Here is a 14,654-nt window from a genome sequence, read left to right on the forward strand (position 1 = left end):
TTGGTGAGTCGCTCGTGGACTAACTCACCCATTGAGCTGCCCTCCTGGCTCTGTAGACTCGTGAGAGTGAGTAAGTAGATAGAGGGAGGGGACTTTAGTTTGAGAAGTCCGTGTGATCCCAGCCGATTCCAACAATCACCGCCGAGTCTCAGCTCGCCAGTTGCTTCAGCGATTTCTGGAGATCTCAACACCATCAACACGCGGTCGCTTCTAAGCACGCTGCCGCTGCTTATATCCACTATCCGTGCCACAACCGCTACTGGTACTTGTGCTGCTACTTCGGTTGCTGCTGCTGCTACTAAAGTACCTCTGATATTGCTACAGCCACCACGATCACTGCAACTACTCCTGGATAACTCCTCTTGTCACTACTGCGAACGCTACTTCTTCTGTTGCTACTGGATGCCGATGTTGCCGCTACCACCGCTAATGTTGCTGCTGCTGCTACTTGATACTCCTGCTACTGTTGACACAACTACTTATACACAGGCAGCGACCACGTGTATGTACTGTACGTTGAACTTCTTCGGCGCCGTGCGTAGCCAACCGTGCTGATCGGAGGCGCACAGGAGACTGCGTCGATCGCTACGCGTGCTACTTACGCAGTACCCACTCGACTGATAGCACTACCGCTGGCCGCCGCTGCTGCTGCTGGCAGCAAGACTCAACTCTTAGCCAGCAACAGACGCGGCAGAAGACAGCGTAGGGAGGGAGTGGAGCAGCCCAGCTCCAGCTCACTCTTCCACTCACTCCACCGCCGCGTGCCAAGCTGCCCGTGCCACGGAACTCGTAAGCAGCAACGTCGCTTCATCCAATCGCCGACAACTCGCTCGCTCTCTCGCTCGCAGCTTCTCTTTCTTTATTATTTCTGGCGGCTTCCAGGGAGGGGCGGCTTTCGCATCCGACCGAATACGACGACGGTGATGTTATGATAATGGAATCCCCAGTAACACCACCATCATCACCGGCGGCATCTTCATCATCAGCAGCAGCAGCTGCGAGCAAGCACATAAAGCGAGAAAATAAACCCGGAGTGTAAAGCAGCCACGACGCTCGGTGCTGATTAAATGACCGCTCCTCTCCTCCGTGCCGTGTGCACCCCCCCGCCCCGCTGCGTGTGACTGCCTATCCGTGAGCGGAGTCCTCCTAAAGTGTGGCTGGTGTTGGTCCTCGTTGTTGTTGATGTTGTATCACCCCACGCCCCGTATGACCGAGTGCCTTGGTTCAAAGCCGCGCGCGAGGCTCTTCCCGACCCCACCCACCCCACCGCCTCTCTCCTCTCGCTCTCTCCGCACGCCTCTTGGCACCGCACGCGAGCCCCGGCACCGCCTCCTGCTCCTCCTCCTCCTGCTGCTCCAGGGGCACCCCACCCCGGCATCTCCTCCTGCTCCAGGGGGCACCCCGGCACCCGCTCTCGTCTGCTCGGGGCGTGGCGTGGCTGAGAGTGCCGTGGAGCGTGTGTTGTGGTCAGCGTTGTGTGTGTGTGTTGTGGTCAGCGTTGTGTGTGTGTTGTGGTCAGCGTTGTGTGTGTGTTGTGGTCAGCGTTGTGTGTTGTGGTCAGCGTTGTGTGTGTGTTGTGGTCAGCGTTGTGTGTGTGTTGTGGTCAGCGTTGTGTGTGTGTTGTGGTCAGCGTTGTGTGTGTGTGTTGTGGTCAGCGTTGTGTGTGTGTTGTGGTCAGCGTTGTGTGTGTGTGTTGTGGTCAGCGTTGTGTGTGTTGTGGTCAGCGTTGTGTGTGTGTGTGTTGTGGTCAGCGTTGTGTGTGTGTGTTGTGGTCAGCGTTGTGTGTGTGTGTTGTGGTCAGCGTTGTGTGTGTGTGTGTTGTGGTCGGCGTTGTGTGTGTGTTGTGGTCAGCGTTGTGTGTGTGTTGTGGTCAGCGTTGTGTGTGTGTTGTGGTCAGCGTTGTTTGTGTATGTTGTGGTCAGGGTTGTGTGTGTGTTGTGGTCAGCGTTGTGTGTGTGTTGTGGTCAGCGTTGTGTGTGTGTTGTGGTCAGCGTTGTGTGTGTTGTAGTCAGCGTTGTGTGTGTGTGTTGGGGTCAGCGTTGTGTGTGTGTTGTGGTCAGCGTTGTGTGTTGTGGTCAGCGTTGTGTGTTGTGGTCAGCGTTGTGTGTGTTGTGGTCAGCGTTGTGTGTGTGTTGTAGTCAGCGTTGTGTGTGTGTTGTGGTCAGCGTTGTGTGTGTGTGTGTTGTGGTCAGCGTTGTATGTGTGTGTTGTGGTCAGAGTTGTGTGTGTGTGTGTTGTGGTCAGCGTTGTGTGTGTGTTGTGGTCAGCGTTGTGTGTGTGTGTTGTGGTCAGCGTTGTGTGTGTGTGTTGTGGTCAGCGTTGTGTGTGTGTGGTGTGGTCAGAGTTGTGTGTGTGCGTTGTGGTCAGCGTTATGTGTGTGTTGTGGTCAGCGGTGTGTGTGTGTGTTGGGGTCAGCGTTGTGTGTGTGTTGTGGTCAGCGTTGTGTGTTGTGGTCAGCGTTGTGTGTGTGTGTTGTGGTCAGCGTTGTGTGTGTGTGTTGTGGTCAGCGTTGTGTGTGTGTGTGTTGTGGTCGGCGTTGTGTGTGTGTTGTGGTCAGCGTTGTGTGTGTGTTGTGGTCAGCGTTGTGTGTGTGTTGTGGTCAGCGTTGTTTGTGTATGTTGTGGTCAGGGTTGTGTGTGTGTTGTGGTCAGCGTTGTGTGTGTGTTGTGGTCAGCGTTGTGTGTGTGTTGTGGTCAGCGTTGTGTGTGTTGTAGTCAGCGTTGTGTGTGTGTGTTGGGGTCAGCGTTGTGTGTGTGTTGTGGTCAGCGTTGTGTGTTGTGGTCAGCGTTGTGTGTTGTGGTCAGCGTTGTGTGTGTTGTGGTCAGCGTTGTGTGTGTGTTGTAGTCAGCGTTGTGTGTGTGTTGTGGTCAGCGTTGTGTGTGTGTGTGTTGTGGTCAGCGTTGTATGTGTGTGTTGTGGTCAGAGTTGTGTGTGTGTGTGTTGTGGTCAGCGTTGTGTGTGTGTTGTGGTCAGCGTTGTGTGTGTGTGTTGTGGTCAGCGTTGTGTGTGTGTGTGTTGTGGTCAGCGTTGTGTGTGTGTGGTGTGGTCAGAGTTGTGTGTGTGCGTTGTGGTCAGCGTTATGTGTGTGTTGTGGTCAGCGGTGTGTGTGTGTGTTGCGATGTGAGGAGCGGTGGTGGAGTGGTAAGAGCTGCGCCGCGTTACGAACCTGGCGACCCGAGTTCGATTCCCGCTCGCGGCCAACACCGGTGACGATTATCTGAACCGGTCCTGGGCCTCCCCTAGGTTGACTCAGCCTCAAATGAATGCCTGGTGCGGTGCGTAAAAACATCGCCACTGGGGAGACAAAGGCGGTCGGGCGTGGTGCTGACAACCCACCCCCTCGTGTATCGTACCGGCCTTCATAGGTGCTCACTAACAGCACTTGCCCCAGCAGTCTGTTAAGACTATACGGGGGATCTTTATCTCGTGGTGAAGGTGTGTGTGTGTGTTGTGGCCAGGTGTGTATGTGTGGATTTTTTGTTGTTGTGATGATGTGGTGTGTCGGGGTTTAACCGAGGCGTGCACCTCCGGTTTGGAGGACGAGTTGTGGCCAAGAGCGGGGTCTGGCTTTTTGATGTTGTGGCGTGATCTGGTGTTGTGTTGTGATCTGGTATTGTGTTGTGATCTGGTGTTGTTATCTGGTGTTGTGGTGTGATCTGGTGTTGTTGTGGTGTGATCTGGTGTTGTGGTGTTATCTGGTGTTGTGGCGTGATCTGATGTTGTGTTATCTGGTGTTGTGGTGTGATCTGGTGTTGTTGTGGTGTTATCTGGTGTTGTTGTGGTGTTATCTGGTGTTGTGGCGTGATCTGATGTTGTGTTATCTGGTGTTGTGGTGTGATCTGGTGTTGTTGTGGTGTTATCTGGTGTTGTTGTGGTGTTATCTGGTGTTGTGGCGTGATCTGATGTTATTGTGTTATCTGGTGTTGTGGTGTGATCTGGTGTTGTGGTATGATCTGGTGTTGTTGTGGTGTTATCTGGTGTTGTGGTATGATCTGGTGTTGTGGTGTCATTGTGGTGTATGTGATGTTGTGGTGTGGTGTAATGTGATGTTATTGTGGTATTGCTGCTCGCCTTTGATTACGCTGTGTAACACATTTTTTGATGCTGTTGTAATCCTCTTTGAGGTGCACCGAGTGAGCCAGGTGAAGTTTACTCAGCACGGAATCTATCTGGAATGTTCCGGGAAATAGGTAAATTTCAAAATATCACTATCCTGGTCACAAAAGCGAAATTTGTGGGGAATAATAGCCATCTTCTCTACTTTTTAGGCATAAGCAATTAGGAGATTAACACTTACTACCCAGGAACAAAAAGTGTGTTACATAGTGTTATGATAACCCAGTAGTACTCTTTGTTGGGATGGTTAGCAGAACGAACGTGCGATCCAGAGCTTCCCTGGTTCGGTTCAATCTCCAGGCGCGGCAGTTGAAAGGATGGGCGAGTGTCTGAAAAATCCACCTCGCTTCTGCTCGCCCAAGCAGTATAACTGGTGGCGGGGTAGATCATGGTTAGTGCTGCCACCTCTTCCAACACGTCCGCTCAGCGCGGAAGAGTAGACCGAATAGTATCGGGAGCTTATCATCTTCGTGGTCAATCCACTGCTGGACGAAGGCCCTCCCCAAGCCACCGCCATCTCTCGCACTCCTTCGACGTAACGATGATCTTAACCAAGCGCAAGAAATCATGTCATCGCTCCCATGACGCAGGTGGTGGACGCCTGCAAATATCCACGCGGGGGCTACGTTGGCAGCGGTGGTTCCTTCAATGTGCTACGAATCCAGCGCACCTGAGTTAGATGCCCGGCCACGGCTCACACAAGTGGCAAGTTGTATCAGTTTTTTTTTCTCCCTTGTTCTTCCCGGGTCCCCTCTAGGTAGACTCAGCCTTAACAACCACCCGGGCGTGGTTCTGGCGACTCCACCTCATCATCGTACGCCGTGGCGACCTCAATAGGCGCTCGCTGACATCACTCGCCGCTCCAGTCTATGTAGGCTATACAGGGGGGGGTGTCATTTGCCGCAAGACACACACACACTTATCTGCTTCTGCCCTCTGAACTCTATCAACCCAGTAGGGTACTGAAAACATTGTCTCTTGGCGCCACCTCGTGGGGATTCGCGGTGAGCGTCGGACTTCGGCTCTCCGGAGTGGTTCGCGTGTTGGGACGAAGAGGACGTTTTCATGCACAGGGAGGCAAAGGTGCAGCCCTGCAATTGCCTTCTCGTGCCACTGCTGCCAGAAGGGCCTCCACCTCCAGCAGGTTATTATTTATTTTTTAAAAGTAATTTCTTTAAAGTTGCTTTTTTTGTGTTTAGTTGTCCTTCCCCCGCACGTCCGACTTGCACGGTTGGCTACGGTACGGCGCAAAAGAAGTTAAACATAGATACATACATAGCCTACTCTTTCACACTGGCCAGTCAGCAGTCAGCCCCAAATCATGGTGCACTCCTTCGCAGGGCCGTATCTCACCCGTGGCTCGTGTCTTTTTATTGGCTCCCAGTTCAAACCCCACATTGACATTGAGATGTTTCGACTTGGGTTCGAGGCTTTAGATGGGGCTTGTTCCACCATACATCCAGGAGTTGATTCAGCCGCACACTCTTCCACTGGGATCTCTCAGATCCGCGTCTTCTTCTTCCGAACGGCTGATGTAGATGCAGAGCGACGAACACAATTTCACATTCAAGGTGGTCAAGCCGGATAACCGCGTCAGGAGCAGCAGAGTGCATCGCTGCAATGTTTCCGTCGTGTTTGTGGATCGGGCGTTGCGTCGTTATACGTTGTGCGGTCTCTTCTGGATGACCACAGTCGCACACAATTCTGGCTCTCACCTGATGAGGCTGGTTGTGAGCACCAGCGAAACGTCGTACTCGAATTGTGAATGTTGTGGGTTTTGTGTACGATACAAACCTTACTAATTGGCCTGTGTTGGGTGTTGGAGGGTTTAATGACAGATTTTTTTATTTTTCGCGATCTAACCCAACAAAAAAAAACCTTATTGTGGATCATTTTGGTCGCGAGAGCCTACGTGTTAAACTTTAAATGTTCCATTTGTGCATCAGATAATCCGCATCTGCCACGCTTTGTGCGGTGGATGCGGCTCCATGGTGGACCGTGTGTCCCACCGATCGTGCCCCCACTCAGTTGCGACGGCGCTCCCGGCTGCCACCCACCCTGGGATGACCACGCGGGCTTCCATCCGCACGGCGCTCAGGCACCTGGAATTCCCTGCCCCTTCGGAGGTCAAGAAGCCGCAGTCGACGGAGACTTCTAAGTCCCCGGCTGAAGACCACACCACCCATTTAACAAGGCCACCCCCCCCCCCCCCCACCTCTCTCCGGTTCTCTCTCTGGTCTCCTTAGGCTCTAAGGAGACCAGAGAGCGCGCCCATTACATCCGAATAATTGTTATCCCGGAAGGGGTGAGAGTGCCCACAATGGAACCCGCCACGAGCGACCTGTCAATCGGCGTAACTGCAGTGCACTTTTGCCGCTGAGGAGTCAGAGGCAGGTTGATTGCGGAATTTTTTTTGTCCATTGTTTCAACTGCCACGCCAGGAGGTTGAACAAAAGCGGCGACCTCTGGATCACAATCCCCGTGCGCAAACCCATTACTCTGCGACAGCATCACAAATCATTATGGCTATGTGTTTTGGCTAATACGTGTATATCACTATCAGAATCGCTGGCACAATATCCACCACTCTGCCATTTCAGCCAGAGATAGCTATTGTTAATTCACTCAGTTGCCCTGCTCTTGCGGGAAAGTGGTGTAACTCAACTCGAGGTCGGATGTGGAAAAGTGGATTGATTTTTTGTGTGTTCACCGCAAATGAATATAAATAACCACTGCCACTAACTCACCGATATCCATGACAGGCACACGGAGGAACGGGCCTCTTCAAGCCATTCGAATAATAATGTTGGACATGGGCAGAGGATAAATAATAATCATGTTGCCAGACTTCTCATCCGCACCCATAAACAAAACCAAATCGCAACCAAGACCCGACTCCATCCACTGGCTCCCCATTCAATTCGGGATCAGTTTCAAGATCGCAGTACTCACCATCTTCAAGTTCCCATGGACTACCACCTACCTACCCCTCTCATCTCACTACTCCCCTCCACGCACTCTCCTACCTCTCATCTCACTCCACTCCCCTCCACGCACTCTCCTACCTCCCCCCTCTCATCTCACTCTACTCCCCTCCACGCACTCTCCAACCTCTCCCCTCTCACTCTACTCCCCTCCACACACTCTCCTACCTCTCCCCTCTCATCTCACTCTACTCCCCTCCACACACTCTCCTACCTCTCCCCTCTCATCTCACTCTACTCCCCTCCAATCACTCTCCTACCTCTCATCTCACTCTACTCCCCTCCACGCACTCTCCTACCTCTCCCCTCTCATCTCACTCTACTCCCCTCCACGCACTCTCCTACCTCTCCCCTCTCATCTCACTCTACTCCCCTCCACGCACTCTCCTACCTCTCCCCTCTCATCTCACTCTACTCCCCTCCACGCACTCTCCTACCTCTCCCCTCTCATCTCTACTCCCCTCCACGCACTCTCCAACCTCTCCCCTCTCACTCTACTCCCCTCCACGCACTCTCCAACCTCTCCCCTCTCACTCTACTCCCCTCCACGCACTCTCCTACCTCTCCCCTCTCACTCTACTCCCCTCCACACACTCTCCAACCTCTCCCCTCTCATCTCACTCTACTCCCCTCCACGCACTCTCCTACCTCTCCCCTCTCACTCTACTCCCCTCCACGCACTCTCCTACCTCTCCCCTCTCATCTCACTCTACTCCCCTCCACGCACTCTCCTACCTCTCCCCTCTCATCTCACTCTACTCCCCTCCACGCACTCTCCTACCTCTCCCCTCTCATCTATACTCCCCTCCACGCACTCTCCAACCTCTCCCCTCTCACTCTACTCCCCTCCACGCACTCTCCAACCTCTCCCCTCTCACTCTACTCCCCTCCACGCACTCTCCTACCTCTCCCCTCTCACTCTACTCCCCTCCACACACTCTCCAACCTCTCCCCTCTCATCTCACTCTACTCCCCTCCACGCACTCTCCTACCTCTCCCCTCTCACTCTACTCCTCTCCACGCACTCTTCTACCTCTCCCCTCTCATCTCACTCCACTTCCCACCTCCAGGCTCTCTCTGCTCCAACAGCCACGTGGGATTGTACATCGCATTGCAACCAGATTCTAAATCAAACTATGGGGCACAAAAAGCAAAACAAGTCGACATGAAAGCCAAGATTATTTAGTTTTACGAGCTCCCCGCGTTGGAATAAGATAAGTCTCACTTGCACAACCCTTTGTACAGTATTCCGTGTGTCGCAAACAGCTTCTGGGTAGTGTGTAGGGGCTACGCGAACCCTTGTTCTGCTCAGATGCCCTTTGAAGAATGTAAATGTTTATGATTAATTTCTCAATCGGAGTTCAGCCGACAGCAATCAAACAACAAAACATTCTACGCAAGTAACTTTATGTTTGGTATCAGTTGTTGCGACACAGGGCCAGGAGCTTCAAAATTGCACAGTTGCCAGCAACGAATGTAGCTCGTAACGGTGTGATAGGTAAGAGAGAATACGCTACTTGAATCTGGCAAGATTTTAAGAACTTAATGACGACATTCATTTTGTGTCATTGTCCTGATATAATTTTGCCATCATTGCCAACTTCATAGAAATAGCTATGTTAAATTTCGATTTAAAGCTTTCGTGACTGCAAGGATTGATCTTCTTTGGTTCTTTCGGTAAAGTCACGTAGAATGAGAATAAAATAATAAATTGATAAAATAAGATAACACAATATTCTCACGACGTTTCGGCCACAACACAAGCGGCCTTCCACAGGTGAAGGGACGTCCCTTCACCTGATGAAGGCCGCTTGTGTTGTGGCCGAAACGTCGTGAGAATATTATTGTGTTATTTTATTTTATCAATTTATTATTTTATTCTCATTCTACGTGACTTTACCGAAAGAACCAAAGAAGAGCTATGTTAAAGTTAAAGCCTACACATCCACAGAGGCACCTAGTACAAATCAAACAGGAGAATTTAGCATTGAAATAGCTGAGTGATTAGCTTGTGACTGGTCACAGAAATGGCTATGTTAAAGTCAAAGCATACACATCCACAGAGGCACCTTGTATAAATCAAACAGGAGAATTTAGCATTGAAATAACTGAGGGATTAGCTTGTGACTGGTCACATAAATAACTGAGGGATTAGCTTGTGACTGGTTACAAGCTAATCCCTCAGTTATTTAAATGCTAAATTCTCCTGTTTGATTTATACTAGGTGCCTCTGTGGATGTGTATACTTTGACTTTAACATAGCCATTTCTGTGACCAGTCACAAGCTAATCACTCAGCTATTTCAATGCTAAATTATCCTGTTTGATTTGTACTAGGTGCCTCTGTGGATGTGTAGGCTTTGACTTTAACATAGCCATTTCTGTGACCAGTCACAAGCTAATCACTCAGCTATTTCAATGCTAAATTATCCTGTTTGATATGTAAACCCCTTTGTCAAGGTGCCTCACTTCTCTAAACCAGTTTAAAAGATGCTACGAATCTTAACAACGTTCATTGAAGCTCTGTCGTCCCGACAGGTCTGTTCCTTTCACCTGAAGAAGGCCACTTGTGTTGTGGCCGAAACGTCGTGATAATTTTATAGTGTTATTTTATTTTATTATTTTATTATTTTATTCTCATTCTACGTGACTTTACCGAAAGAACAAAAAAAGATGAATCCTTGCAGTCACGAAAGCTTTAAATCGAAACATGGCACATCTTTGTATCTTCATCATCATCAACGTAATCACACCTTTATATGAATCTGCATCATCACATCATCAGGAATCATCATCACATCTTGATATCATCTTCATGTCAACCACTGTCACTTCAACTCCATAGTTGTAAAATTGTATTCCATTTCACCTGGGCTTTTAGCCATAGGCTCAATACAGCAACACACACGCGCGGGAGTTTAATATTACCGTGTAATAATAATATTTTTTCATCTTGAAAATCCCATTAGCGTGACGGTTTCTCAATTCCCCTCTTTCAACTCCAGCGGTGCCACTCCACATCAAGGGGGCGACTGATCGTCTCCTCCAGCCCACATCTGAGCCTCGGAGAAGCGACTCGTCGCGTCGCACCGTGGCTTAGCACCGGTGTGCGATGCGATGTCCGCCGTGGTGTCAACCTTTCGCTTCACGTGCCGGGAGCTTTCTGTTTTAGCTTGCACATGATGGTGATGATGATGATGATTGTCATGATGACAATGATAACATCAACGACAACGGAACCCAAGCACTCTCTTCTGTTCCTGACGAAGCTTCCAGCGGGTGGAGCGAAACGTCGGACGTCATACCGAACGACACGCGGTCCAACTCGAAAGCGGACGAGAGAGCTATACAGCACAATCGCATACGTCTACGTAGAATATATCACGTGGGTTCCCTTATAATTATTATGAAATAAAGATGAATTTATGAATTCCTGCGGGTGACAGACGACCTGGCATTATACGGTGATTGTCCATCCGAGCACTATCCAGGCATAGTCCTGCCTAGTAGCTTCTGCCATCTGCTGTGATTTGAGAGATTTTGCCCATAATCATGCTCACCGTTAAGGTCTTCGAAACGCATTGCAAAAGCGGACAGCTTGCATGGCTTTCTGCATTCGCGACGGCATGCGAGAGACGTCGCAAGATGATGGCCGGGTCGTCGGCAACGATTACCTTCTCGCGAAGCGCAGGTGAGCGACTTGGAGGCAACGAAGCAAGCTCCCGATAGTAGGAGGCTAGCTCTCTCTTGTGATCTCGAGGTATTGGTCACACACGCCGCAGACTCGCTAAATAGCTCGTGCGCGCACGCGCATCCACGCCCTCCGCGGCTGTCCGGTGGCAGCACGGTTGGCTACGCAAAGTGAGAAAGAATTTCAACATTTGGCTTGGAGAGAGAAACATTTTTTAAGTGGGGTTTCAAAGGATCTTACTTTTTTGCATTATGCGTGGTTTCCATCTCTCCACCACCACAACTCTCTCGTGTTAATATTTATAATTTTCCCTGTAACATCCTTGCAAAGACGGTCACTGCATTGCCTCGCTTTCAGATGCGTTTCTGCGGCCTGTCTGGAACGCTCTTCCGATAATCGGAAGCGACTGGAGCTGTGCCCTTTTAAGCATCAGATTGAAAACTTGTTTTCTTTAAAACTGCTTTGTGTGTTTATTTTGTCCTTCCCCCGCACCTCCGATTAGCACAGTGCGAAGGACGTTCAGCATACATGCAACACCCACTGACGTACCTCTGGTCTCATCAGAATTCGAAAGCTAAGCTTGGATAGTGCCAGTAATCTCGAGGTGAACAAGCACCATGCATATAACAGATTGCCATCGGCGGTTGCGGGGCTGCCACCTGTACGCTCCCCACCTCCACCAAACCGCACCTAATCGCAAAGTCACGGGAGATTATATCGACAGTACTTCTCCACGCCGGTCACTGAGCGTTGGTGAAGGTGGAAATGGGAGCTCCTGGGACCGCTTCAAGTTTCAAGTTTCATTTATTAGGTATAGCCCTGTGAGCCACGCGGCTCTTAAGTCGGGTGCAACTGCAACAAACAAAATTTGAACACAACATCTTAAAGCGACAACGCGTAACAGACACATTCTGGAATAAACCAGCAAATATTCCAAACAAAAAAAATATTAAAACGCTGTGTGCAAAAATCAATGTGGTGCAAGCCAACAACAACAATCATAAGACAATTTAGATTAACCATGTTTTCGAATCACCAAAATAAAGCTATAAAAACAATGTAACAACAATAATCATAGGAACTGTGATTTTAAATTTAACAATAAACGATATACATGACACGTACGACAAAGCCTGCAGCCATAGCTGGCAGCACGACACTCCCAGTGTATGATGTGTGAGTGAGTCAGTGTATGATGTGTGAGTGAGTCAGCAGCAGTGTGAGTGAGTGTATGATGTGTGAGTGAGTAAGTGCATGATGAGCGAGTCAGTGCATGATGTGTGAGTAAGCGCATGATGAGTGAGTCAGTGCATGATGTGTGAGCGAGTCAGTGCATGGTGTGAGTGAGTCGGTACATGGTGTGAGTGAGTCAGTACATGGTGTGAGTGAGTCAGTGCATGGTGTGAGTGAGTCAGTGTATGATGTGTGAGTGAGTCAGTGCATGTTGTGTGAGTGAGCCAGTGCATGGTGTGAGTGAGTCAGTGCATGGTGTGAGTGAGTCAGTACATGGTGTGAGTGAGTCAGTGTATGATGTGTGAGTGAGTCAGTGTATGATGTGTGAGTGAGTCAGTGCATGATGTGTGAGTGAGCCAGTGCATGGTGTGAGTGAGTCGGTACATGGTGTGAGTAAGTCAGTGTATGATGTGTGAGTGAGCCAGTGCATGGTGTGAGTGAGTCAGTGTATGATGTGTGAGTGAGTCAGTGTATGATGTGTGAGTGAGTCAGTGCATGGTGTGAGTGAGCCAGTGCATGGTGTGAGTGAGTCAGTGCATGGTGTGTGAGTGAGTCAGTGCATGGTGTGAGTGAGCCAGTGCATGGTGTGAGTGAGCCAGTGCATGATCTGTGAGTGAGTCAGTGTTTGATGTGTGAGTGAGTCAGTGCATGGTGTGAGTGAGCCAGTGCACGGTGTGAGTGAGTCAGTGCATGGTGTGAGTGAGCCAGTGCATGGTGTGAGTGAGTCAGTGCATGGTGTGAGTGAGTCAGTGCATGATGTGTGAGTGAGTCAGTGCATGATGTGTGAGTGAGTCAGTGCATGATGTGAGTGAGTCAGTGCATGGTGTGAGTGAGTCAGTGCATGGTGTGTGAATGAGTCAGTGCATGGTGTGTAAGTGAGTCAGTGCATGATGTGTGAGTGAGCCAGTGCATGGTGTGAGTGAGTCAGTGCATGGTGTGAGTGAGTGAGTCAGTGCATGGTGTGTGAGTGAGTCAGTGTATGATGTGTGAGTGAGTCAGTGCATGATGTGTGAGTGAGCCGGTGTATGATCTGTGAGTGAGTCAGTGCATGGTGTGAGTGAGTCAGAGCATGGTGTGTGAGTGAGTTAGTGTATGATGTGTGAGTGAGTCAGTGTATGATGCGTGAGTGAGTCAGTGTATGATGTATGAGTGAGTCAGTGTATGATGTGTGAGTGAGTGAGTGTATGATGTGTGAGTGAGTCAGTGTCGTCTCCCTCTGCTCGCGCCGTCAGCCTCCCCCCCCCAGCTCCATCCCCCCCCCAGCTCCGTCGGCCCCCCCCCCCAGCTCCGTCGCCCCCCCCCCAGCTCCGTCGGCCCCCCCCCCCCAGCTCCCTCGGCCCCCTCACAAATCGCCCCGCCAGCCGCTGCTGAGAGCACTCCCGGGAGCACGCGTGTCTCAGGCGGCTATCTTGCTCGACATTGCGCTTGCCCGTGTCCACGTGCGACGGCGTGCTGTGTAGAAGGCTTCGTGCAAGGGCACGTAGGTGCCACTACTTTGTTTCATCAAACCTATGTATTTATTAACATATAAAACAAACATTTACGACGTGCCTCAGTCTTTGTTTCAGCCTGCGTGCGCATCTCGCGTGTTGTCGCAGATGTCGGTCGCCACTGATGTAAGCCGTGGCCAGGAATCACCCCTCAGGCAGGCCATCAGGTTCAAAGTGCCACCTCTACCCCTCCCCCCCAGCTCCAGTTGTTTCTTATCGAGTGAAATAAAGTCTGGTGGTGGTGATGATGATGATGATGCTGCTGCTGCACTATCTTATCGTCATTTTGGAATAAATCCAAAATGACGATAAGGAGCCCCTACATTTTTTTTGTTAAAAACAGCGTAAATATCAAAAGACAAATGTTTGACTGCAGGTATTGCGGTTAATGCAGACATGAATCCTTGTAAAAAGGTTTCTGTTTTGTTGCCAGAAAAAGGGGCAAAACCCTATTATTGCATAGTTAAGTTATTGGGGTTTTTTTTCATTTGCTATACAGCAAGATAATACGACAAATCGCTAACCTTTAACACCCAGTGGTTCATAAAAGTTAAAGGCAGTATAGTACTATAGTAATAGAGCAAGTGCAGAGTCACTGAACCGGAATTGATAGCTTGAAAGCATTTAGCGCGGGGCCCTTCAAAGTGCGGGGCCCGTAGCATTATGTAGCTACTTTTGCTACTAGGATAATCCGGCACTGTGCAAAAGTCAATCAGGGTCGGTGTTGAAACTCGCGTTACCCAACGGTGACAATTGGCGCGTCGTTAAATCGCAAAACGACGTGGGTTCATATTCGGCAATGTCCAAAGGCCACCGTTACACCACCATCATCATTATCACCATGACTCTACTTGCGTTACAAATTATAACAATAAATTCACAGCGATGTGTCGATCCACTGCAAGATGATGTCCTTCTCGCGCCCAAGGAAGGCCTAGGAATCTGTTGGAATTGTGATTCGCCGCTGAAGTCAGCCGTGGCTGGGAATCGAACACAGGGTGGGCCGAGTTGAGAGCAAAGTGCACAGAATTACTTCGCCACCACTCCACCTTTGGCGCAGCAGCATCACAGCACTCAATGCGCATCGCGTACGCCGTGTTTCGCCCATCTCACTGGCAATACCAGCCGCACTTATCGGGTA

At 50.2% G+C, this 14,654-nt stretch overlaps 1 protein-coding gene across 3 annotated transcripts; it reads left to right on the forward strand.

The window, feature by feature from the left end:
* The first annotated feature begins 1,182 nt into the window (after positions 1-1,182).
* On the forward strand, positions 1,183-13,261 carry LOC142930375 (uncharacterized). Of its 3 annotated transcripts, XM_076072607.1 has the most exons (3): positions 1,183-5,260; positions 6,063-6,242; positions 10,105-13,261. In XM_076072607.1, exon 1 carries the CDS (start codon positions 1,183-1,185, stop codon positions 2,842-2,844), a length of 1,662 nt encoding a protein of 553 aa, XP_075928722.1. In that variant the 3' UTR covers positions 2,845-5,260; positions 6,063-6,242; positions 10,105-13,261. The 3 variants fall into 3 exon arrangements, with proteins under 3 accessions (XP_075928722.1, XP_075928723.1, XP_075928721.1); XM_076072608.1 differs by lacking the exon at positions 6,063-6,242; XM_076072606.1 differs by lacking the exon at positions 10,105-13,261 and having other exon boundaries at positions 6,063-6,523.
* Positions 13,262-14,654: the final 1,393 nt, after the last annotated feature.

Source organism: Petromyzon marinus, chromosome 38, assembly GCF_048934315.1.
Source record: "Petromyzon marinus isolate PM22_M1 ecotype Great Lakes invasive population chromosome 38, UKy_Petmar_22M1.pri1.0, whole genome shotgun sequence".
NCBI lineage: Eukaryota > Metazoa > Chordata > Hyperoartia > Petromyzontiformes > Petromyzontidae > Petromyzon > Petromyzon marinus.

Coding starts and splice junctions, on each gene's coding strand:
- LOC142930375 (XM_076072607.1), top strand. CDS start 1,183: ATGTTGTATCACCCCACGCCCCGTATGACCGAGTGCCTTGGTTCAAAG.